General features: G+C 35.7%; 1 protein-coding gene and 1 long non-coding RNA gene across 4 annotated transcripts in view; one reads left to right on the top strand and one right to left on the bottom strand.

Annotated features, from left to right (window-relative positions):
- Positions 1-27,297, top strand: part of TJP1 (tight junction protein 1) — a 199,370-nt gene that overhangs the window by 467 nt on the left and 171,606 nt on the right. For all 3 annotated transcript variants that reach the window (XM_049813285.1, XM_049813284.1, XM_049813286.1), the window contains exon 2: positions 2,856-3,006. In XM_049813285.1, the coding sequence (XP_049669242.1) occupies positions 2,856-3,006 (151 nt within the window). The remainder of the gene's footprint in view (positions 1-2,855; positions 3,007-27,297) is intronic.
- LOC126044089 (uncharacterized) overlaps positions 1-27,297 on the bottom strand; it is a 34,788-nt gene that overhangs the window by 3,028 nt on the left and 4,463 nt on the right. Inside the window, exons 3-4 of the long non-coding RNA XR_007507569.1 lie at positions 26,776-26,881; positions 10,636-10,751 (exon numbers count right to left, since the gene is read on the bottom strand). This is a non-coding gene — a long non-coding RNA (uncharacterized LOC126044089). The remainder of the gene's footprint in view (positions 1-10,635; positions 10,752-26,775; positions 26,882-27,297) is intronic.

Raw genomic sequence — 27,297 nt, 5'->3', positions numbered from 1 at the left:
TTGGAATCCTTTGACACTAATAGTTATTTGCTATAATTAGTGTTTACTTTCTCTCTTGCACTAAACAAGAGAGAGTATTTGCTGTATTTCTGGTTCTTTGTTATAAAAGAGAAAATAATGGGAAGAAACATTTATTAAACAAATACATGGTATTGTTATACTTTGAACATTTAAACTGGTAGCAAAATACTGTATATTAACATTGCTGCTACTAATAAATGAGAGTCAGGATAGGGAAAAGGATTCCTAAGTATTACGGATAATGCTTAGCTCAGAAATGTAACACTGTTCTTTTACTCTCCTTCCCATTTCTGAAATATTTAAAAATAGATTGAGAAGTTCTGTAGGCATACTGCCTGAGTAATGGATCCCTTTCACAATTTTCTTGTAAGTCACATTATTTACTATGCCTATCTGTAAACAACTGCATGAGAAATATTGCATTACAATACAACTGAAGTTAATAAAAATTTTATTTGGTACTATTCATACCCACTTGAGAAACAATGTTTTACTAGGTATTAGCAAAGATAATGGGAAAAAATATGTGCAGAGTGTTTAAAATTACATCCTAGTGGCCTATTTTTATTTTTTGTGTCTGTTACATTCAAAATTTGAGTTTTTCAAGTCAACTAGAGTTTTCTCAGCAATGACGGCAGGGTTGTGCTCAAAGGTTATATACAGAATGTCCTTTTAGAATTTAATTTAAATAGTCATGTCTTTTACCAATCCGTTCAGTTATAGGTTTAAACACCCTTAGTATTACAACTATTTATAAATAAAACACAGTAAGTCTGAGTACTGTAAGAATTTTAATAAGGAAAAATAAAATCTAAAACCATTTTCACCTTTAAAAAAGCTGTAGTCTGTGTCCTCTCTTGAAAACCTAATTACTTTTAAAATTGACAGTTAGAGATCCAATTACTCGAGAAGGCAACATATATTTTACCATAATTTACTTATGAACAGATGCCCATTTAGTGTATCTTTTCAAGATCAATTTACAGTGCAGTTTTATGGCAGTTACAAGAAAATCGAAGGAGGTTCACAAATGTCATTGTGGATTTTAATATGTGTAGAATGTACTTCACGGACAACCACATTATGAAAAGGCCAGTTAAGGCCTCTTTCTGCTGTCATTTTTTTAAAAAAGCATACAAATATAAATACAATGGATTATAAATACATTATAAAGCCATGTCTTCCGGAATACACATTTTGGAATGAAGTTTTGGCGTCCTCTGAGTTAACTGCAGAGACAGCGAGGGGAGATTTTTATTCTATGCCACCTAAACATTTCATCCAGGGGCCTGTCACAGAACAGATTTAAATCTTCCAGCGGGTACAAGGTTTGGGGGGGAGTACTGTTATCAAGGGTGATGGCCTCGGCAGTTGGGTGCAAGTCAAGGACTCTGTCTCCCTGACAACATCATAGTAGATACAGAGAAAAAAGGAGAAAGCCAATGCTGCACATTTCCAAAAGACTAAAGGATACTGTTGGAACAGCGTCCCCGATCCATTCTGTCTGTCTGTGCCTTGTGTAGGCAGCAAAATGCCTCGGGCTGCCTTAGCTCAGCCACTATTACACTCTTTTCTCCTTCCCCTCCCCCAGTAGCATACATCAAATGTGCAAAGCTAGTTTTAGAATCTGTTATTGCTAATAATAATCTACTGGATAGCAGGCAAAGAAAAACACACGCTATATATTCACATTAATTCATGCACATAATCTGTGTAAATTCATGCACACATATGTTGCAGATTCAATTAAGTGGATTATGCATTATGGATTTTCATGCATTGTGGATTTTTATAGATTGATTTTGATAAACCCTGTTACAAGGTACACAGAAAGGTATGACGAAAAAGAGCATTGTTTATTATTTCCATTAAAATAATTTTCTTCTCTACCCTATAAAAGCTGAGTGATAGGACAAAGGAATCAAAATGGAAGGAATACTGTCTAGATGCCCCATGAGAAGTTGCTATGCCTGTGCTATGTGGCTTCAACACCCCAGCTACCATAGCAGTTGTGTGCCATCCTGTCCACTGTACTTGTTAAAGAGACTCTTTATGGTAGGCTGACTGAGCACACAGAAAAGATCAATCCCTGTCATTGATCAGCTGCATGTACAGCAGGGGCCAATTTCTGTTTTCTGGACCTGCCCATGTTGGCAGATATGGGTATTTTAATGTGTTTCCATTGTCTTCATGCCCTACAGAAAGAACCATTTGACAGGTGCTGGAAATGTGGCATGGTTCCAAGAGGTCACTCAGTCTCTGGACTCATATAGTTCACTGCAAAAACTGTAAACTCTGCTAGTGAAATGTGGTGAGCAAATGATGTACTGTCACTTGCACACAGTTGATTTAAGACCACTTTGAACTCTTTTGTCTCATTATTTCAAAGAATTACACCCACAGTAATTTAAGGAGTGTTATAAGCAGTATTTATTCTGCAAGACGCTAGTGACTTGATTCTTCTACTCTTCTAAAATTCTCATTATAGTATAAAGCAAAGCTCTAGTGACTTCACAGGGAGAAACATTTGGTTGTTACTTGCCCATATGATACAGTAGGAAATCAGTTCTTCATTGGCCAGGCAGGAGTTTATATGGAGCAAGAATTTCAGGTTTACTTACAAAATTCCTATAAATTGTCTGACCTGTACCTCTCAAGTCTATTGGACATATGAATATGGAAACAACTTTATCTATAAAAAGTCAAAAGAAATTATGTTTACCTAAAAGAACCACTTACCCAAATGCAACATCACAGACAGAATTTCATCAAACTGTAGGTGTTATTTTGAACTATGTATCAGCTATGAGAGAAATTTCTTTATTGTTATCCAGACTGTATGCATAGACGTTTCCCAGCGTTATCAGAGCAAACAAAACTGAGGGCTGTATCAGAGATGGAGCTGCATGAAACCTGTCAGATGAATGACCAAGAAGGAAGCCCTTCTGCTGAGGAACAACTGAATCAATCATTCAACAAATACAGGTTAAAATTATCAGTGTCATGGTGTCTTTAATGATCACAGTATTTCCTGTCACTTAGTTTCCATGTAAGTGAAGTGCACCACTGATGCTTTAAAGAAGTTTCTGATTTGCATCTCATTTTACTTGGCATTTGTAAACTATGATTCTATTTTATAAAATGAACATCTTTTGATGCTGATGAGTGCTGGGGGTCACCTCTAGTCTTTACTACAAGCATTCAGTAGTGATGTAATGCATTGATGACACTGCTAGTTTTCAGTGTTCAAGGACTAAGTACATACATAGAAGAACATTCTACTCAAACTTTGTTGGAATATGAGAGACAACCTAAGTTGGTATCACAGTTCCTGTTACTTTATTTCTTTTAAGAGGAATAAAACTGAGAAAGACCTGTGTAAGAACAGCATGTAACTTGATACATGCTGGGATACTGGGTTTTAAGTCCCTGCTTCAGAGATTTGAATGTAAAAAGAGGACACAAGCAAAACTTCAGAAAGTCCTATAATGCTGCATTTTATGGAGATAGTATTCAGTTCAGGCATTTGCAGTTGTGTGTTTGGAATCATGCTTTGCTTAATTCAATAAGAATCTAGCTGAGAATGGACTAGAGCTCTCAATAGCTCATTAGCTGTTAAGAAATACTGTAGTTGATTTATGTATGTCCAGCTAAGATAGAAACTTAGATTCTGAGAAAAATGCTTTAAAAGTAGTTAAAAGCTGTACTGCTGTTTTGATGTGTCAGTAGCATATAAACAGTAAATTATGAAGCCTTAATACCTTTGCATGTCTAGGTTAGTTCTGTTAAGTTTCAGCTATGGACTGGATTACACTAGCTTGTAGAAGTGTAGTAAAACTTAATGACTGTGACGTGATTGAAAAAATTGTGGTCATGAGAGGTTAAGTTCATCTTCAGTAACAGTGAAACATGAAATGGTAATACAATATGAAGACACTTGATACAATACAGTATGGGCCCAAATTCTACAGTATGGGCTGATCTATACCCACAACTAATGAAATCCCAGTCAGAACTCCTTTCTCCATTCACATTCACAAGAGTTCCAGGAGACTTGCCATCGTTTGTAATCTGAATATGTGCCATTTGGCTTTAAATAGATTAATACTGTAGCACTGGTCCTGTAACATCACAAGACAATTCACTTACAAAACCAAACCAATTAAGAAGTGCCTGCAGCTAAAGAACCACATTAGGGAAGTAGTAGACACATATGAAAGCTTTCCTAAAGGCAGTCTGTGCTGGAAATACTTGAGAGCTCTAAAGAAATCAACCAGGTATCATAAAACATGACAGTATCAGTATTTGCAGGCTCAGGTAGCCTCAACTGTAAGATTGTTATATACATTCCACCTGATAAGAAATCATATGGTGTATTAGTCCTGCATATACCCTGGAAGAAGAGAAAAAGATGATGGGGCTATACTCTCTCCACAGTGTATCAGTGTTAAGCGTGGAAGTTGATGTAGCCCCAGAAGTCACACAGCAAGAAGGGAATAGTCACCTCTATTGGGAACAGAGAACTCAATGAGAAGTCAAACTGGTGTGCAGTAGCACACAATCTACTTCAACACCAGTGTCCTGGAAAAAAAATAGACCTTGACATGAGGTTAAAAAAGTGCCAATCTTTCCACACCTTCTGTTGTATGCTGACACTCATTTCCTCCATCCAAGAAAAAAAATATAATAGGTAACTGGCTTATGCTAGTTTTTTTTAAGTGCCACACTTGTATCCAACACCAGAAAGAAAATCTTACACAATCAACATGGTATTTGTGGAGAAGCGAGTCTCAAGTGCTTGTAACAATTTGTGAAAATGACAACCCCTCTTTTGAAGAAAACAATATAGCTGGAAGCAAAGCAAATATGCCACCCGCATGTATCTTGCATAAATTTGCACATTACAAACCACAGTTGCAGGGGCCCTATCAACAAGGCAACCAATCAGAGACAGAAAGTACCATCCATAAATAAAACAGGGCACAGCCACAGGGTGCATAAAGACAACTAGAAATACGTAGCAGTGGTTAGAAAGAAGAGAGGAGCATAAAGAGAAAATGGAAAATAGCTTCACTGCCCTTTTCCCAATATTTGTAAATATTCTCAATCATTTGTAGAGTATTTTTTCCAATGATAGAAAAATGTCAGACACATAGACACTCTAAAAGACAAGAACTTCCTGTCTCTGAAGTAAATGACAAAATTCCAGGACGATGTTAGTGGGAGCATCACGGTGAGCTACAGTACTTTGATACTACAGATAATAATAGATATTACACAATTACATAGCAATTGTAAAGCTATGTTTTTATGTTTATACAAGTTATCAGAGTCTTTATCACTGCAGAATAGATATGTTAGAATATATATGTGGTTACTTTACATGTCTGGGAAGAGCAAAATCACATCAGTTTTAAATACTAAGATGATCCTGTTAGTTAAGAGTCAACCAAGTATAGCCATTACATAGATCAGTCAGTAAAGCACCTTGGGCAAACAGAAAACAAAATTAAAGATGTAAAAGGTGTGCGGATTCACACTCAATTTTTCATTTACAGGTGAGAGCCCTAATAAGGATACTCTGCTCTACTTTCACATACTCTGCTCTACTTTCACAATTTCCCCTCTTGAGACAACTCCAACATTTCTGATGAATACACTAAAAATGTGATCTTTAACACAAGTGAAACTGAGTAAGTTTGGAGTTTGCATATTGTCATTTGGTCTAGGATTTCACAGGGCAAGCAGCTTATCTACAAACACCCTCACAAAGATGCCAGATAGAAGTACTATATCGCATGACTTCTGCAAATCAATGTTAAGGATATGTTCTTGGTCTGGTTTTGGATCAGAAAACGTTGTCCCTGGTTCTCTTTATTGCTCTCACTCTATCTTCTTTCCTAGAATACCCTCTCCAAAAAGGACAATCTCTATTAGACAAGTGGATGGAATTATAGGTAGGGTCAGTACTTGCCTGAATATGACCTCAAATTAATTAGTACTGCTTTCAACACTTTTTTTTTTTGCTACTTTCCTATCTCTCTCAAGCATCACTGGACATTTGATGCTGGCCCTATGAAAGTCATGCAGATGACATAAAAGAAAATAGTTAATTATTTTCCTCAGGCTTTCTGTTTCCTTCTCCAACAACAGTTTTTATTCTCCTATTGATTGAGAACTAGTACATATATGTGTTAGTTTCCCATGTATTAAGAAAAGATTGTGTCACAATGTCTGTCAAATAAATTATCAGAATAAGTAATATCCAAACTGTGAAAATCAGATACTATTTTTGCAGTTGTTACAACACAAGCCATTTATTTTCACACTGTGAGCAGCAAGAGATTTCTGCTAGCAGCTCTTCCGTTTTCATGTAAATAGATTATGTTTGTGTGTATACACGCTTTATAGTGCATGTAATTAATTTGTATTTGAAGTCTGCTTTATGGACCTCCCACTTATATTTAAAATTTTGGAATGGCTCAGTTCTATTGTAGAATGTACCTTTCCAAATCTATTGGAACTGTTATTTTACAGCTCTTAAATAAATGGGGTTTCAACATTTGAAATTCAACATTTTGCACTGGGAAAAATAGCTTGAGTGTGGCAAAACTTCACTGCTAATTATAAGCCCTGTGGGAAAGGAGACAGTCACTGCTTTGCTTTAGATAGCAAAAAATAATATGTAGTACAAATCATGGAAACAGCATTTACTCGGGAAGAAGTGTAGAGCTAAGCCACAGCACCAGATTTTTACAATTTATTTGGACAGCCATATATTGGCGTCTGACACCCCTAAACATCATTATTAATTTAGGAATTAGAATGTTTATGCATTTTGGCATGTGTTTAGTGTTCCTTTAGAAACTTGGTAAGGGCACAGGGAGCACAATCAAAAAATTATAATTATGCCTTAATCTCAGCACTGTTGAGGACAAAGACCCAATTACCTGACAAGGTACTGTAGTCTAGCAGTCACAAAAGAATTACTTGTGTTTTTCTGTAAGATGGCAATCTGATGCTTATAAGTTTCTATTTAACATCTTACTATTTCATCATATAAACATTAGATTATCTATACTGTATGTTAGGCTGAAAAGCTTATGGTCTGGCTAAGTAACTACAGCATTCTGTTTTCTAACAATTAAAAAAACTGAGTTACAAAAAGTAAATTTACACCAATACAAGATGATTGAGAAGGTGTTACAATATCAGGCTTATTGAATGAATGTAGTAAATTGGCCTTTTCTCATTTTCCATACCATCTGTAAAGTAATAGCTTAGAACTCCCTTAAACTTTTTGCTTTAGAGAGAGAACTTACTTTTCTTCGCAATGAATACTCAGTGAAATAGTTATTGACAAAAAAATCTCAAAAAAGTAATGTTGGATTTAAAACTGCAAAGACATTTTTTCAAGTGTCTTCTGTCTACCTCAATCAAAATCACAGGATTCAAAAAGCTTCCTGAGAAGAAGCTGGGAGCACAAGCCAGGCAATAAGTAGCCTTGTTACATTTAGATTTGCAAGGTTATCCAGTAAGTTACATATAGTAGAAAGATGTTTTCTGCACCATAATAATAATAATAAAATCAAGCAGCAAGTATGCATCATGTGGTAGTTAATACTGAAAACTTAAGGTACCAGCCTCTGATAAAGTCCTGTTCAATTTGGCCACTAGATGGTACTATATCACAGTTGTTAAAAAATTCCTCGGCTACCTATTTGCAATTATTGCTGTGAATTATTATTTAGAATTGTAACAATATCATAACATTTAGTAGTGATGATTTGTTTGCTCAGTTTTCCTGGACACGATACACACACACACACACACACACACACACAAATATAGAGGATGCATATAAAAGGTTTAGAAGCATTTCCTGATTCATTAATAACACTTAATGAGTCTATGTTCCTTATTAACCAATACAAATGTAACTATGATGTTTCAAAGGCATAGTGACAAAATACTGTCTTTCCTTCATTGCCTGTTGTAAATACAATACTCTTTTGGACTCTGTGCTCCCCAGACAGGAACAAATGGCATCCAAACAACCCAGTGAAGAGTACATGCCCAAATCTGGAGATATGATAACGTTTACACTTCAGGCATTTGGAGATGATTCCTTGCTGGCTTGGAAACATTCATACCCACTTTCCGTATGCAAACAACAAAATTCAGTGCACTGTAGTGGTAAATCAAGCCCATGAAGTCCAAACCAAATACAAAACAATAGCCATTTAAACATTCAGGTTTTATCTGTTTTACTAACTGCTGCTGGTATACTCGCTCACTTCCAACAGATTATATATGGTTCCTTTTTTTGCATACATATATCAAACCAAATCATATATCCATAGACTTTCTACTCCTCTTTTATACAGTTTCCTCATTAAACTGCTGTAATGGGTCCTATCTTCTTGGGTCATGAGGCTGCATACTGTTCAACTTCTTTTGCTCTAAAATACTTTTTCTATGTCCTGATGCATTCCTTTGGCAACGACTATTAGTGTCCTACCTCCTCCTAGAAGTTAGACTTATGAAGTTTATTCTTTCTTACATGTGACACTCCATGTATCTGACCACATGAAGGGGGATATGTAACATGGGGGTCAAATCACATGACACACAGAGGCCATAGGGCTGGACTGCATATAGGAAAAATCACTTTCAAGAGAACTTCAGTGAGTACAGAATCTTGGCAGAAAACGTACAGTCCTCCACTGCTGGGAAATGCCAAATAATCCCCTCACTTCCTGACCAGTATGTCAGGCACAGATGAACCAGAAGTCACAGATCAGGTCAATTAGCTTTAGCTAGTATGCAGGATCCCATTGCAAGAGACAGAGCATAGTACAGTATGGCAAACGATTCTTATGCATGAAGTCTGAGATAGGGGACCACGCAGCTCTGTAACACCCTATAGACCCGTGCCGAATACCACATTCCCCAGCACCATAATCATGTCCCTCCCAAACCTTCAACCATGTGAGCACAGTGACAATACAGAGAGAAGTCATCAGTGGAATTCTGCAGGGGATTGATTCTTCTTAACAAACTCAAAAATTGATTGGAAAAAGGCCTTAGCAGTGAGGTGGAAAAGCTTGCTGAGGATACACATCTACTCAAGGTAGAAGTGTGAGGGCTGAATACATAGAACTGTAGATGGGCCTTAAGACTAAGAGACTACGTGACTGGGTAACAAAATGGCAGAGGAAATTCAGTGTAGATAAATGTGAAATTACGTACGTGGGCCAAAGTATTCTTGGCTTTAAGAATAAACTGATGAGCTCTGAGCTGCCTATTACTACTCAGAAGTGAAAGTTTGCGATTGTGACAGATAGACAGTTTCATAAAAACAACAACTCAGTGTGTGGCAGCAGTCCAAAAATGTAAATGTTTGGAATTGTTAGGAAAGGAAAAAAGAACAAAGCAGGAATATAATTATGCCAGTCTATAAAATGCCACGGTTTGCTCACACCTGGAATACTGTGTGCTGTTCTGGTGCTTGCATCTTGAAAATGTTACATTAGATCTGGAAATGATTCAGAGAAAGGTAATAGTGATCAAACACATGGGACAGAATGGTTTCCATACGGAAAATAATTGTGCAGGCTGGAACTCTTTATTCTGGAAAAGAAACAGCTTATGGAAGGAGATAAAAAATGAAAAAAGGAGAGGGTGAGAATTAAAGGGTCAGATATGCAAGTATGGGAAACTAGGCTGAAGTAGAGTACACTGAACATGACAGCAGCTACAGCTTCTAAAAGGTGTCCAAGGAGCTGCTAGGTCCTGCCTAGTTGTGCTTTGTTCAGTGACATAACAGGATAAGGAAACAGAAAAATGGCCCTATAGTGAGTTGGATCCCCCCTGTCAAGCTTCCCCCTCTTCTTGGTGTTGTGAAAAGCCAGGCCAGGCTGCCAATGCACTAGAAAGGAAAAAGTGGAGCCTGGTGCTCTCACTTATTGTACCTCACATTCTCCTACTTCCAAGGATTATTTAGAGAAGTAGTTAGTCCTCAAAAGAGCTGCTAAGGACGTGCTCGGTATGGAAATACAGAGCTCCTTCATGAATAGTCATGTTTTTCTCCATATCTGAATGATTCGGAGTGGCATTGGAAATAGAAAACAAATCCTGCTCTCCTGATGAAATTTATGTGGGAAGAATCTATAAGAGAAAATTCTCAGGGATTATGCACCTCCTCATAAAGGGTATTCTGCAAGAGAGGATGTATTGAGACAATGCAATCAAGGATCAAGAAAAGCAGGAACAGCCGTTTCTTGCCAGCGATTACTGAGACAAAACCTTGACTGGCTTCCTCCAAACATCTGCTACTTGGCATGCCCATGTCATTGCCAGTATTACTGCTGTGAGGGTGCCATCCCTAATTTTGCATGTATTTTTAGTACAAACATGTTTTGTAAATTGGGAGCTAATACAGCAGGTAATATGCATATGAAAAGGTTTTATTCACATTATGTCCGATCCCAAATGTTTACTGAGGTTCAAGAGGATTAGATTTTGATGAACCAAGGGACTGCGCTGTTGTGCTGCTTTACCACCTGATATTTTTATGATATGCAGCAACAATAAAAATTAGTGTTGACATACCTAACAATTGTTACCAGTTAGCTTGTGGCTTTTGGCATCACAGCAGTCATGTCAAGGTCAATTCATCCAGTAGCACTGGCTTATTTGACAGGAAGCTGCTCCTCTCAGTTTGGAACCTGGAACAAGTAACCATGGCTATAGTCAGCAGTAGAAAGAAGTATAAAAGAGAAATGAAGAATGAGAAGACAAAAGTAAATAAAGATGTCAGAACAAGTGTCTTTCCCAAGTAATTTTGGAGATTTCCATTTTAGAAATACCATTAAAAGTACTTTCCAGTCTGTTACTGGAATTTCTTGCAACTGGTGGCACATTAGCAGTTATCAGATACTGTAGTTAATTGTTTTGTAAGTATAGTAAATCATAATAAAGACAAGACTGTTTCTTTAGTAGCCTGCTCAGCTCAGGGTAATAACCTGCATTTTCATCTATATAAATTGTCACTTCTGTAAACTGCTACCTTTGCTACACAAAATGTAAAATATGTCAAGTTCTAATATATTATAGATAACTAAAAGGCACTTCTGACTAAAGTAGCAGTTGCTTATGTAAGCTAACCACACTTGTACAGAATTTAATTTTTTTTCCATAAAAGATACCAACTGTGGTAACCATTACCATAGCAATGCATTATGCATGCTTCCTGACACAATATCCCATGTCTCAAAATATCCAGAACGCAGTTATCTATTCTCCCTGGATTCTGCTTGCAACAAAACCAGAAAAAGGATCAAGGTAGCTTTCAACCTTGAAAACATTTTTTCTGATCTTTGAATTTCCCTAATTTCTGGCTTCTACAGTTAATTAGTGCAGCCTCGGACTACTCTAAGTTATTTTTGACTGTTCATGGTGAGGAATGCCCAAAAGGTTGTTCTTTGCATCAGAAAGTCAGGGTACAGCAGTAATCCAGCTAAATACCATATTCTGGGAGCTATGATGAGGCTACTATATGCATATTAAGCCATCTCTTCACTATCCAGAAAACCTTTTTGCATTATGTATGCTTCCCAGGTACACTTTGCATTGTTATAGTAGTCCTGATACAGACAAGGGGAACGGCTACCTGTCCAGCCAGCCAGCCAGCCACCCAATAGTCCCGTCTTAAGATGACTCTTCCTTTCTATAATGGTTTCCTCTTACGAAAGTGAGGGGTTTTTGGTAAAGATTAATAAAATGGAAGTGTCAGTTTTGAGAATGGGTATGTGTGAGAGGAGGTGGATTTAGTAGTATGCATACCCACTGATACTGTGCTGGTCAGTCACTTGGAATATGCATATATTCTTGCCATAACTTAATTTACATTTAAACCAGTCCTTAAGTAAGAGATCATAACAAAATGACTGCATCTTAGTAAAAACTTCTCACAGAAGCATTCTGTCTTAAGACTTGGCTGTACTTAGATTACCTCTCTGTAAATTTACATATTCTTCGCTACAGGTCCACCCCAACAGCACTGAATCATAAAATTGCCATAAAAATATTTCTTCTAAGAGTGCTATTGGCATATGCTCTGCTTGCACACTGAGGAAAAAAAAGTATTAAACTATATGTAATAACAGCATTCAGACCTTTCTGTCATAGCAATGCTTCCATAAAGACATACTTAAATTGTAAACACTTCTAGGTCAGAATACACATTTATCAGTCTCACCTGGGAACTCCAGGCACTGAAGTCATACAAATAACACTAGTTACAATATTACCAAGAAAGAGAGACTCAGTTTATGGGAGAAAAAAAACCAAACAAAACATTGTTGTTGCATTTGGTATCATTCACAACATATATTGTCCAGTGTTTTGGAAACTTTGTGTTGGATATTGCATGAATAGTCATATGAACCTCAGCACAAAGTTTCTAGAGTTCTTGCAGTGAAAGTATATGTAGGTGTTTACTGTGCAAGCTAATGAATTCTCAAGAGGCAGAGTGCTATATACACAATCACTTAAAGCAGCATTTCAATCAATCAAATTACTTTTTTTTCACATCTTTTAAGACTGAGCTATAAATAAGAAATTGAACTATCCACAAATCTGGGAATAAAGCAAAGTATTAAACTTAGAATACCTTTTATACAAATATATTGACCCCGATGCCCATTCTTCACTACATTTTAAAATCTAAGTGGAATGTTGAACACACATACACAAAATTACAGTCCAGGCACTGCAATCTTCAGGATGTTTTACAAAGCCAGAAGAAAACTGACAAATGCAGAGACAGGATTATGAATTTATTTCAAAAGGGACTGAATAATTTGTAACCACTGTCCAATTTCAAGATTCATTTAATGATTTCTGAGAAAGCTATACATTAGTCTACATTGGCAATGCAACACTTGTACAGAAATGGCCAAAATAAATTTTCATGAATAGATCAAAGAGATTATTATCTTCTATTTAAACATTTTTCTTTATGGTGCATATGTCACAGCCATATAAATGATCTTGAATGCTTAGATTCAAGACAGTGTCTTTTCACAATGAAGTCTGCCCCATAGATTAAGTTTTAATGGTAAATATGGATGAAGATTTTCCCCTCCTGTTTAAGCTCATTTATTGACGTAAGTGAGCATTTGGGAAAAAAGTCCTAGGGTAATAACATTCAAGTTTTGGTGTTTTATTAAAGATTTTATCATCAAAAGTACTGCTTGTATTTTAAAAGTCTTACTTTACTGGAGTAGTAACCATGATGGTTTTATTCACTGGTTTGTCTGTTCATTTATGGACACAGTTATAACTGAGATGAATGGAATTGCCTGCAAGTTAATTTGGCCTATTATCTTTATTTCTAAATTTATAGTTACCATGGGAGAAAAAAAAAAGCACTTGCCAGTAATATAGAAAGCTCAGTAAGAACTAATGATTGGTGGTCTGTAGCAGCCCAAATATTAGGGTGCAGAAAGAACCTACTGGAAAACCCTCCTCTCTAATACTGTTCACCATTCTTTTTTCTCTATCCCAAAAAGGAAGGAATAAAAAAATCAGTAAGAATAAAATTAAAATTACTAGGCAATATATATTATTACTCTAATAAGCAAAGATATCTTTCTATCTTGAGTTTGAAAAAAGGGACCCTTTGATTTAGACTAGAAAGTAGGAAAAGGCAAAAGGTTAGTAATAGAGGATATGAATTGAACTTTTAGAGAAGTTATATCAAGAATCCCTTTTTACTTCTTGTCCTGAGACAAAAAAAAAATGGAGTTTGAAAGGATAGAGAAGAACAGAGCAATTATGTATTATTTTAAATTCTTTTATGAAAATCATAAGTAATCTGTAGAATTCATTGCCACCAGACATGATCAAAATCATTAATTTAATGGGATTCAGAACTGGATTTTATTTTTGCACAGATAACACACACTTCTATAATCTTACTAAAAGGAACTTTAATTTCCCTGCCATATTATAAACTCATGTCTAACAGAAGAGTGTTTAGAAGAAATGTCTTCTAGAAAGAGTTTACTCTTACTAACATCCAAAGATAAGGCAGCTGTGGTAACACAGGCAGTGCACCCTATAAAGTCTATAGGGCTGGTGGAGGAAAATAAAATCTATGTTACTCTGCATCTGCACTCTTTATGAGAAGACTAAAACCAAAAAAGTAGGTAAAAAATGATGGCATATGAATGACCATAGCCTACACCATATTTACCAAAATAACCCTACAGCATTACCTGAAGAATGTCAGCATGCAGTGAATCCTCACCTACTGGTTCTGCCTTCTATCAAGATTTATGTTCCACTGTGCCAACTAGTCCCATGCTTTAGTAAGACACAATCAAGCAGCTATTCCAGGAACAGTTTGGTCCTTTATGTGCACTGGTTCCTATCTCTTATTTTCTTCTCAAGGCTACTGTCTCAAGTCTAAATAAAAGAAACAAAATAAAAATACTGATTGGAAGTTTCAGTATGTTTCTTAAATTTATAACGTCCCTAGAAACCATTGATGTGATTTTGCATAGAAAATAAAAATACTTTGACTTTTTCACATTATATTTAAAATAATACAGTAAGGTTTAAATTAGTTATTTAATGTTAAAAATTAAACACTTTTTGCCCTAGCATTACTGAATAATACTTTTTTTTATGATTTAAATACCACAGAATATCTTAAATATGTTTTCTGATAGATCTGGGGCAGCAAATCCCTTCTGGACATTTATCTCTGAAATTACATTGAGAGGAATAAACAGCTGTCGGGAATATAAATGCTAACTCATCAGAATGCTGACTCAGTGCTGAAGAAATCAAAATATGTTCATACACTGCAGAGGTAACATGTCATATACCACCTAGCCATATTTTATGCTGGACAACCATAAAACCAGTTGAACTAAAATGCTGGAAGAACACTAGGGAGTAGAAATCAAATTATAAATAGGGAAAATTTTAAGGTCCTTGTAAAGACCTGCTGTATGACTGAAAAAATAGTAACCATCAAAGTCAGGACTTGTTAATCCGTCACCTTCAGTGGTAACAAACCTACTCTTTAACAAGGATTATCTCTTGAAACATCACATGATTAAAGGCCCACTTCTGCTTTCCTTGCAGTTAATAGAATTTATAATTTTGTGGAAGCAGGATTTAGCAATGAATGAACTGGACAATCATTCTGCAATGCCATGTTTATACTAAGTGTCTCATTAAAGATGATGGTCCAATTTTGTCACTAAATATGAGTTGAATGCTAGTGACTTTTTGTACTAAGAGTTCTTAAGGGTAGAAATTTGTTGCAGGAAAAAATTATTGTATTTTACTAAATTATCTGATGTTCTGCCAAGAGATGTGAGAAGATTTTTTTTTTCCAAGTAAGTATTGTTCTGGTAATAAATTCTCTTAGGAAAATAACTGCTATCTAGGCATTATTTCAGGACTTTTTATCCAGACTAAATTTATCTTTGATACCTTGGGTCAACTATTTTGACATCAGTTGAAGCTCTCTGCACTCTCTGGCGAAGATTTTGGCTCAGTCTGGAGTTTTGTCCAAGGAAGTAATGACCTGGACTAATAGCTTGCTGCACGTTTTCTGGTGGAACAAATTACCTCACATTTAATGCATTTCTTGCTTAATACTCCAAAATTGTATATATACATGTGAATGTATGTGCATATATTCCTAAAAACATTTCTACAGTTGCTGATTTTCCCTTTCATATTTCTTTACTGATCTGCATCTAACTCTTGAGCCAGACAGATCCCTTAGAATTCAACCTATAACTTATAAAAGGATAAGTGCCTAGTCCTCTGGATATATGCTCTGCCATAGGTCCTGCAGCAATGCTGCAAAGGAAGAATTTGCTTTTCAAAAGTATGACCCTGGGCATTACTCAGCAATGATGGCTGTCAAATGGAAAGAGCAAAAGACAGCAAGAAAATTTCTTTTGAAATATGACATTAAAGAGTCTTTCCACTGAAAAAAACCCCACCCCTCTGCTAAAAGAGAATCTAAAAGCACAAAAATCTTAAGCACTTCATACAATAAAAACTTTCTAAAGATAAATGATGATAGAATACAGGTTTATTTCTTAAAGAAATCAAAATATTCATAAAGACATATTAAAGCATAGAAACATAGACTTCCATTTTTAATTTTGTAACCTCAAGCTTAATTCCTTTATTCATTTCAACTCTTCAAGCTATCAGGATTTCTCAAGCCACAATCTTTCCAGGCAGCAGAATTTCTCTGCTGGGCTCCCTGATCCTGTGGCATCTTTGTCATGCCTAAGTTATCACGCAGTTTCACAAGGGAGCCCCAGGTTCTGCAAAATCCAATCTAGAGGCATTGTTTTATTGCCCTAGGTAAAGTAGTCTTGTTTTGTAAACTGAGTGAAATTTGCCCTGTACTGGCATGTTAGGCCTTCTGGTTCCAAATCATCCAGCTGTTACTAATTTGTTATGTAGCTAGTATCTCTTTGTGCTGTATGATCTATGAGCAGCCAACTTTTCTACATATTTTTATACATCAACATGCTTAATAACCTGTAACATTATAAAATACTCATGCAGATATTATAGAACAAGACTACAACTTGGACCTACTTAAGGCTTACCATAGCTTATTGGTTTTGGTTTGAAAAATTACTTAGTCAAGTCTATTTCTGTTGGTTAGTCCTTAGATATATTTTGTTAAAAATCTGTGATGCAACTTTTAGTTACTTTAAATAACTACCATAATTGAAACTTTTGACTTGTGCTTAATATCTTTTGCTGCTTCATTAAAAAAAAAAAAAAGCTGTACCTCCCTCCATATGATTTTTTTCTTGCAATTATATTACATGAGAAGAATAAAAGGAACTTTTTCTTATTATACCCCTAGATACACTATCTGTGATCTTGCCTCCTTAACTTCCTGGCTTATGAAAGATTTGGTGGCTTGGAAACATTGTTATCTCACCCAGACTTTCACATCTGGCACCAATATCAGCACAGATATAAAGAGTCTGAAGCAATTTAACCTCTCGCTCTAATTCCAACTTCTGTTGAACAGCCTTTCTTCAGCTGTTCTACTTCCAAATTAGCTTAGGATTTCTGATGTCATGGTAGTTCTAATCCTTCTAGTTAGGGACATGTTATCCAGTGGCAGCCCTAGGACAAGATTTTTCACCTCAGCTGCATACATTCTTTCTGCAGAATTCAGAGAAAATGATGAGTTTACATGTTTATTTTGTATTAGCAATTTCATTTTCATTGCTGTTGTAACTATAGATGGCATAGTGGATTATTTCTGAAATGGGATTTTTACCTTGAGTAGCTCTGCCAAATAAAACTTCCATTTATCCAGACTTGGCCCATGGCTTCTGATTCTGTGGTTTAGCTTTCTTGTTTGTATTAACAGTAAGCTTTGGATTTGCTACCAATCTCAGAGAGACTTTGAAAGGCTCCTCTTCTCAGAGCTCTGAGTTATACAGTTCTCTTCCATCTTTCCTCCTGACTTTCTCCTGCTCCTTTAATCTACCTCTTGCAGTCATGAAACTATAGGAGTTTCACAAATTTTCCAGGTTTCCTAAACCTTCTCTTTTGAACTTTCTGTTCTGAATTTCACATTTTCTATATAAAGTTTATTCCCTATCCCTTTGGCAATCTATTCTCTCCTGGGAACATACACCTTGGGGAATTCCACCCCGCATAAGAGCAGTTAGTGACAGCGTCTAGTCTCAGCTTCTGGCACTTCTGTCTGGGACTCCGGAGTTTGCAGTAATGAAGCCTGATTAAGTATGGTTGGAGCTATGTGATATTTCTCTGTGATAAAAACAAAATCGAACAACATTATTTGGGATCTGGTCCTCAAAATAAATCTGGTGCCTTAGATCTCTCCTTCTTTAAAAGTCCTTAAATCCAATGAGTCTCTGAAACAGAAAATAGGGTTGGTTCTCACCTAAGGTCTGAAACTAAATTTTTTGTGATAGCTCTCTTTATATCCAGCAAATAAAACTCTGTTTTAAATCAATGTAAACTCTCTGAGTAATAAGAATTTTTAAGAGTGCCAGTGCCGCAGGATAATAAAAACCTGGCACAGAGACATTGCTGTCATGGAGAAACGTTAGGTTGTTGCATTAACTAATAACAATAGATGAATTAATCAGTTTGCTTGCTTTTCTTTGCTGCCAGCCTGGTAGACTGTGATTAAGTTCTCTATTGCTGGCCAGGTTGAGGGTTTTATTTTTGTCTTATTTGCTTATATGTCTATTTTTCTTTTGTCAATACAATCCTATTCTATTCTTAGGTCTCCATAGACAACTCCTTAATAAGTGTTACACTTGTGATAAAGAACAGTGTTGAAACAGCCACAGTCTCCCTTGGGAGGCATTTGATCATTCTTTTTATCTGGATCACTTAAAATCTTCAAAGACCAGCTGTACCTGGGTATTAATGCTCTTTCAGAACCATATGTTTCCCTGCTGCATAAAACCCATGTAAGGGGGACACTTACATAAAAATCTTGCTGCAAATTATTGCTGTGTGCTCCTTCTGTAAGGGATAAAGGATAAGGAACAAGCAGGAACACATGATTTTAATCAACCCATGGAAGACATAAGAAGTCCTATAGGATATTTAAACATGGCTAGATCTTTCCCTTGCCTTCCTCCAACCCTCCCCCAAAGTAATGGCAAATACTGCCTGCAAATAACCTCTGTCTATTCAGCTATGTAGAAATATAGGCAGCTCTTTCAGAACTAGGCTCAGTTGGTTTTCGCTTGATGTGTTCCTCAGTTACGGAACTGAGAATGTTATATATTATGATATCTGTTGGTACACACAGCATACAGACACATGATGGTTATCCGATAAAGGAAAATTGGATTATATATGCACCTATCCCACTCTGCGGCATTTTGAAACATATTCAACATATGGCTTTTGCCCATTGGCTTCCTCTGCTTTACACAAGCAAATATGCCATCATTATTAGTAAAGACATAGAAAAGTAAAGGCAGTATGCAGCAGGCAGGCACAAGAGGATAATTTAAATTCAGTTTTGAAATTGTCTGATTTCTTGGGTTTGTTAATTCCTTTAATATTCTCCTATTCTTTATGTGAATTCCTTATAACTTTACCAATAGTTACTACCGAAACATAGGTAGGAGGATGTGTATTCCTTCTACAAACAAATGTGATAAAAGGAACAGTATCTTTATAAACCACCTGTAAACCTTATTCGTACAAACAGAGCTCAATTATGTGTGTTCCCATTAATTATTCATAAGATTATGGAAAATTGGCATGTGCAAGCCAGGTGATGGAACTCCTCTTTTCTCTGGGTTAAAAATAATTATATGTACCACAGTAACTAGCAGTGTCTGGTATATACAATGAAGTTGTAGAATGAAGGAATAATATCTGGGGAGGGGTGAGTTTGCTTCTTCTGGTGGTTGGCTGTATGTCAAATGCACAGCACAATTTATGAGTAAGTTCAGCGCTGCTGCTAAACAAATGGAAGATAGCATTGTCACTCTGTGTAGGTGACAGAAGATTAATTTTGTTTTTTCTAGAACACTTTCAACAGACTGCAAAGAAAAATTTAGCTTATGATATTGGAGGGGGAAGCATCAAAAAAGGAAGCACATCAAAAGCTAGCAACAAACTCTCTGAAAATGTCTCAAGATGTTTCAACATTAGGCCTACAGAAGCAGCTAAGATAAAATCTACAGGGCTTTTACATGGGTCATTTCCTTACTAGCCTCTTTCTATTTAATGTTAGCCAGAGAATATGTGAAGAACAAGAATGTGTGTTCGAGGTGTCTTGATAAAAAATAGCAGAAAATACTTTCTTTTTCTTCCATCTAGTGAAGACCAATCGAGTTCACAGGGCAAACAGCTGGTTGCTAGAATAAAGCATGCTAATGAGATTCAGAGAAACATAGACTGAGACAAAAGGTGATAAGAGTATGTACTGTAGGTTAGAGGAAGTGGAATAATTTTTAAATAATGTTATATATCAGAGCAGAAATGTTTGTCACTGGTGCATGTTAGGTGTGTTAACAGGTATATGTTATTTGTACAGTACTATGACTATGCATTTGTAAAGAGAAAAGCAGTGTCTCTCAAACTGACGTTCTTCATACTGTAAAAGACCTATGGCAAAGAAAATGCAAATTAAATCTTAATATTTTATCAAGGCTCAGATAACTCTTGTAGCCAACTCCTCCAAAATTCATCAGTCCCAAAGTTGGTGTTATTCAGCATTATACTCCTTCAGAGAGGCTTGTATAAATTTGAAGACGACAAAAAAAGGAATGCAATTCTATGCATTATACTTAATTTAATTGTATACACTCAGATTCTTAGCTATGACCTTGAATTTGGTTGTATTTGTAATATAATTCACCAGAGAGAAGCTGAGCTTCCGGAGCATCAGATTTGTCAGGAGATGTCAGATGTCTGCATCAAGTAGGATGAAGAGTAACTGAGAAATGACATTGGTACTATCCTGATTTTAAATCCATCAGAAGAGTAAAATTCCTTGCAGCCAGAATAGCATCAGGGTGCTTATACAGAACTTTTCTTCCTTGCTACTGGACAACTCTATCCTGCTGCTACGCTGGATATTTTTTTCAGTGTGCTTTCCAACCATTGGGAATTGCTGGGATCAAAGTTGTGTAAGTCAGTTGAAAGTTTTATTCTGGTAGAATAGCACTACATTGTCAAAATTTACAAAAGTCAGTGGAAACTGAAGGTATTTAGTACATCATGGGATCAGATAAAAGATGCAGCACAATGCTAAGACAGATGCTTTCAGAAGTTGCAGTACAAGATATGATTTAAAAATAACATAGTTTACTTAAAGATGTGTTCACATGAAAATACAGGAAGGCAAGAGCAAAGCCTATTTCTGTTCCATTCACAGTGTAGCTACCACAGTAATAACATTCCATAAATGACCAAGACAGATGGTATGTATATTCTTTGCATAATAAGATAACCAAAAACTTATCTATTGAAAGGAGTGAATCCAATACAATCGGACCCACCTTAATCTTTGGCTTCAGGTTCAGAGGAAACCTCCCTCTAAACAGTTGCAGAGCTTGTGATTTATTGCTGCTGTCACAATGATGTGCACAGATCACCAGACTGAATGTGTTTTGCAGTGACTACTTGCAAGTGTTGGTATTTTTGCTTTGTTCCTACAAACACTATGTCTTCTGTCTTCTACAAGGATCTGTGGGTTTTCTTTTACTGTCAGTGTACTCTGGTACACATTCAAACTGTCAGTGCCGCAAAAGGGTATCTTCAGACACCGCGAGGTCACTCACAATAAGTGGAACATCATCACTTTTGGCTACATGAGCAGATGTGAAGCTTGATTTAACTATTTCCATTTGAATATTCACTGCTATTTATTTCTTCTTGTGTCTGGTCACTGCTTTATTAATTCTATTTCTTTGTCACTAAGGTCCAGGCAAAGTTTTGGGGGAGGAATATCACACTAGATTTGTGTGAGAAATCAGGTAATTTTCTTCAGAGAAATGCTCTGAGCTTCTGTAGAATTTGTATCTTTCACTAGGGAGTGAGATCAATGAATATGTGCTCTAGCTGCTTGGACAGTTGGCTTGAAGATAAATGCAGTGGGTTTAAGAGCACCCTTGCTCATTATCCATTAAGCAATGGTCTTTTTTGTGTGTTCTGGTTTTCAAATCTCAGTAGCGGTGCAGATGGTTCCGAGGAAGAGTTTGCACTACTGCAATAAAATGAACAGATTTGCAGAGATGTTTAGGGTGCCAGGAGAGATCTCTATTTATGGCTCTTTCAGTTAATCTTCAAAATTTGTCCTTTGTACATTATTGAGCAATTTTCACAGAATCAAAAAGTAGGGTTCTTTAACTAAAACTAAAATAATAAAAACTAGAGCTTTATTTTCATTTTTGTTGCATCCTCTCTTGCTGCTCCAAAGATTCGAGAGCCAATAAATAGCTCCCAAAAAATCACAGTGCTGAGTAAGAACCAGACAGTTTCATAACTGCTTGGGTGCTCTTCACATGCAGATGGTAGGTAAATTGCTTGGCTGGCAAGAGAGCAAGTGAGCTCTCAAAGCTGCTAGTGTGTAATGAGAAAAAAAGGTTGTGGGTTATTCCGAGAAGAGTAATTATACTGTTACTGTTAACGTGGTGTATGCTGGCATTGTAGCATGACAGATCTCAGGACAGATACTATCCAGGTCAGCTCCAGGAAAACACTCATTAGAAAAATTGCTTCCAACACTCACCAAAATGCATGGACTAAACTATGCTACCAGACCCTCACATGGTATAAAATGATGACTTCAGTGTGGCCTTGTTACTCTATGCCAGCAGGGTACACCTGACCCTAACAGGGTCTTGTATTTTCTTTGGATGCTCCAAGCAAAAACGTTAAATAATAAGAGGCAAACAAGGGGCAAGGACAGGGAGTGTATTAAAATATAACTTCATTTCATATCTTTTGCTGATTCATTTTTGGAACATATTAGGAAGTAGAAATATTTCAGTATTAGAGAGTACTAATGTGATGACCAATTTTAAGTTAGACGAATAAAATCTTGTACAACAGTATTGTACACCCTTCTATTATTTTTATGTCTAAAAACAACAAAGAGAAGCTGAACTCATCAGGAAAATGTTATATAAACTGCCATAACAGCAAACAGTGATTTAAATCTATTTACCTTACCAGACAAAATCTTAGCAGTGCATTATTTACTTTACCTTATTCTTTGGCTTAAAACCAACCAGTCAAAACACACCATACCCCATGACGCGACCCCAAAACTTTGTGCTCTGTGTTAAGGGAAGAATAGTAATTTGTTTATTTCTCCCCTTCTTCCCTTTTGCTATTCATCTGTTTTCTCCAGCATGTAAGGCCTTATGCAATTTGATAGTGTAATATCAGGAATGCCATAAAGGCAGTTTTATTTTTATACTGGGGCAATTAAAAAAAATTGGTCTACTCACAGCAAATTTGGAGCCAGATCATCTATGCCAAAAGTAGCTATAACTGCAGTGTATAAGAGAAGCTAGAATTGATTGTGTCTTCTCTGAAGCAGAGGACAGAAAATTGCTTATTTGTTATAAAAATCTGGTTTGTAGCAAGATTGTTGATCTGCACATGAATTTTTATCATTTATAAATAACTTACTGGAGTCTGGAAAATTCTTGACACCAGTTAGTAAAAGAAGATAGAAGACTGGAAATCCCTTATGTAGTCAATGAAGTAAAAAAATACGTTTGATATTCAAGAATACCTGTACCTGGAATGAACAGATCTGTTCTTTATTTTGTATTAGATGGTCTTGAAGGAAACTAAGGAGAAAAAAATGTTTTATATGCTTAATTTCCATATTCCTGAAAGAATGTAATCCAGCTGTTGATTATTTTAATGACATACTTAAAATTTTAATCACATTGTTTTATGTAAAATATTTTATATTAATTTGGACCAATAGTTTCAAAGTTGAACAAGAATTTGGGATAACCAGTCAAACATATAATGTATTCTCTTAAGTTAGACTCTCAGAAATTGAAATGTTTTTTAAACTTTGGTTCAGGAGTTCCTTTAAGCTGATTTTTGTATCTCTCACATTATATATATGTATATTCATATATATCCGCTCCCCCGCCCTGACATACACACTTGACGGGAGGGCTTTATCTCTCTGGAATGTTACAAATGCTACCCCTGCTGTTTTCTTTAAAAATTCAGTGACTAAAAGACTGGTTCTTGCAGATTCTTAACAGTATGAATAGCTTTTGCTCTTGAAAATGGTCATATTGGATTTTTGAAAATTTTGTAGATGCAAACTGTAACCCACTACCATATTTTGAATCTAACCAAATGTCTCCAGTAGAATAGGGTACCATGTCACTAGGGTATGGCATGTGCTAATTACTGATGAAAGCAAAAGTGAAATCATAGGAAACAATCCTTCAACCTGTTGTGTTCAAGCTGATTTTTTCACCACGTGTAGTCCCAGATACTCACAAAAATAGTTCCCTGCAGCATCAAAGCTTTTTCATTTTTTAATTCCTACCTGCTAGGCTTACTGTGTGTATCTTAAGTTTTATGATCTATCAGGATGTTACAAGAGACAGGTATATAATAACAGTATAATCACTTGGGAAATAGATCTGCAATCTGCACCAAAATTTCATTTAGGTTTCCCTATGCTGGAATTACAGGAACATTTGGTATATATTAATATTGATATATATAGACCATTTATAGGCTTAAACCCATAAATTCATATTTGATTCCTTCATCCACGTTGCAAAAGGCTTGTTTATCACTATTTAATCATTTATATTCTTTGTTTTCATTTTATCTTTTATTATTCAGACAGGACAATGAAATGAGTAGCTTGTAGTCCTTTAGTTTTCTTCTGTTTGTATTTTGTTCCACTTCTCTCTACCCCAGACAAGAGTAATACTTGACTATTACTAACCCTTCTGGGTTGAATTGTTTGATTAATGTTTTGTCAAACCCCCCCCCCCCAAAATCTGATTAAAATCAGGCTTAGTGTGATTTTAAAAAATTTGAATAATTAGCATAAACAATATCCCTGTCATGAGCTCTACTTACATTTTTGTGTTCTTTTCACAGTAGATTACTGTATATTTGCCTTTAATTACAGTAAATCCTATTACATTAATTTTCATGGTACTGGTAATCTGATTAAAATAGTATAGCATTAACAGTCATATACATTGTAATGAGAACAGCTTTCTTCCTGAAAGTGAAAAATGGTTTTCATATTTGTAGTAAGTGTGCAAATATACAACTAGACATACAAAGCAGTCTTCAACTAGGATTCTGAACAATTTCAACACATTCATGAAACATCCAGCTAGCCTTCAGACTTTATATCTCATGGATGTGGAAACATTCCTATCAGCCTTTAATCAAAGATATTAATGAAGCTAAATAAGGGTCTGAATTACTACTAATTTATAAAATTAGGCATGTGTGCAATTTTTGGCAGGAGAAGCTCCTTAAATTTTAGTAATACTCTCTCTCATTTTGATCTATCTATCCTGATGCAGCTACCATGTACAGAACTCACTATTCAACTGAAAGAAAAAAAAAAAAAAAAAAAAAAAAAAAAAGAAGGAAATGTAAGGAAGTAATCTTTCTAGACAATTGAGTACAGTTTTATGAATTGGTCCTCATTCCCAATTTTTCACAGTGGCTCTAACACACCTACCACAACAGTTCAGATATACATATTTTTTTCCTCAGTCTCCTATATTCTAAATTTTTGTTTTTCAGAATTCTACACCCTTGCTTCAGGGAACCATCGTTATCCCCTGCTTTTCATAATCTTCTCTTTTAAATATTGTGTGCTTGGAGGCTTCCCCATCAGGCATCACATCTGAAAATGAAAGCTATTAGCAACTCTGCATCCCAGAATGATAGCAAGGTCTGGTCACACCTCACCTCAGAGTTACATACTCTCACAATTCTAACAATATGCAGTTAGCAAGACTAATTAATTAGATCTTTGTGTTCTGAGATTGTGATGTGTTGCAGATGACAATCTATTTCTTAGAATCTTTTCTGGGAAGTGATGTTACTTATGCTTCTTTTTCTTTTGCATCTCACATTGAAATTGTATGCTTGGTGATTTCTTCCCTCCAGTAGTTTTCTACATGAATAAGCCATATCAGAGAGCAGTCATGGAATTCATGCATATGCTTATTTTTTTTCTACATTAAGCTTATTTTATCCTGTGAGAGGGTAATGCTTGTCAGGCATAATGTGATATTTGGATAATTTTGACTTAAGGTGTTTTGTTGTTTGGTTGTTTTTGGTTTTTTTTAAGAGTAAAATCTTAGAATTACAAGTTTGCAAGAAATGGGTAAATGTGAAAGTATTGAATAGTGGCAGTACAAGTCCACTTTTTTCTAGACTTCACTTTAATAGTATTATTTCTGCAGTAACCTAAAATTTTATAGTAATAGTATAAAGCAGCTCCACATCAGACCTGGTAGAACAGCACTAACACTATTTGTACAAGAAGTCATTACTAAATAGCCCTGACTGTAGTGAAACAGGGATACTTGCTTGCAAGTTCCTTGTAAATATTTCAATTGCTTAATCTAGCACACCCTTTCTTCTTGAATAATCCATTGTCAAATAAAGGTTATTTATTCTGTGAAGATCTTCTTCTTCTGAGGAAACAGGGTGAACATTCTCTCCTTCCAAAGTAAAATTATTTACCTCTCTTTATTTTGGCAGCTCAAATGAATGACCAGTATAAACTGTTTCAGAAAATGCAAGTTAGTTCTAAATGACTCTCAGTTTATTACCATACCCACTTAGACCCATAGTTTTCTGCCACCAGTCAAGCTAGCCTGTCATGAAGACACTTTAAAGAAATGTGAAAACTTCCCCTTTTGTAGATGGTCAATTGTGCAGTAAAGTGTGGTAGGAAAATTCCTCCGAGTGTTTTTGTCTGTTTTTTAAGATGGTACTGTATGTATCTTTATAGATCTTCACATAATGTGGAGTTTATGGAAGAAACAGTAATAGACCAGAAAAAGGCTTTGCATTATATACAATAAATACATTAATGTGGGTATAGAAAAGCCCTAGTAGATCAGAAAAAGTCACAGAATTATGTATTGTAAATGCATAGATAGGAAACACATAAACAAACACACACATTTTTCTTACTTTTGAGGAGGGAGAAAAGTTCCCTTGGAGTCACTGCATCTGACATACTTGCAGATTCTAAGGAACTCTTTTGCCTTTGACAGGTGTGATACCTTTCGTTTTCTTTCTGGAAAGAAAATGGAAGATGTATGAAGCTTACACATGACACTGAAATGACAAGAAAGTCTGTTTCAGTAGCTTTCTTGCCTGAAGGATCTGCATTAATGCTTTTAGTTAACATAAATCTTTATTAATATTATGATTATAATTGACTAACTGTACAAATTAACAGAATAAAACATTACTAACAACTACTGCAGAAAAAGAACCCTCTTTAGTTAACAGGAAGATTTAGATTAAATTAGAGATGGAGATCAGTCATCTAATGTCATGTTTTAGTGTCAGTGTTGTATCAATCTCTGGAATGTTGCCACTTTACCAACTGAACTGTGTAATAAAAAGTTCTCAAATCATATTAAATACCACAGAAGCACAGAATACGACATGTATATCAAGATGATTTTGTCAATCACTAGAGTAAAA

Source organism: Accipiter gentilis, chromosome 10 (genome assembly GCF_929443795.1).
Source record: "Accipiter gentilis chromosome 10, bAccGen1.1, whole genome shotgun sequence".
Classification (NCBI taxonomy): domain Eukaryota; kingdom Metazoa; phylum Chordata; class Aves; order Accipitriformes; family Accipitridae; genus Astur; species Astur gentilis.
Note: the sequence above shows the minus strand (reverse complement) of the source record. Positions and strands in the feature narration are given on the sequence as shown.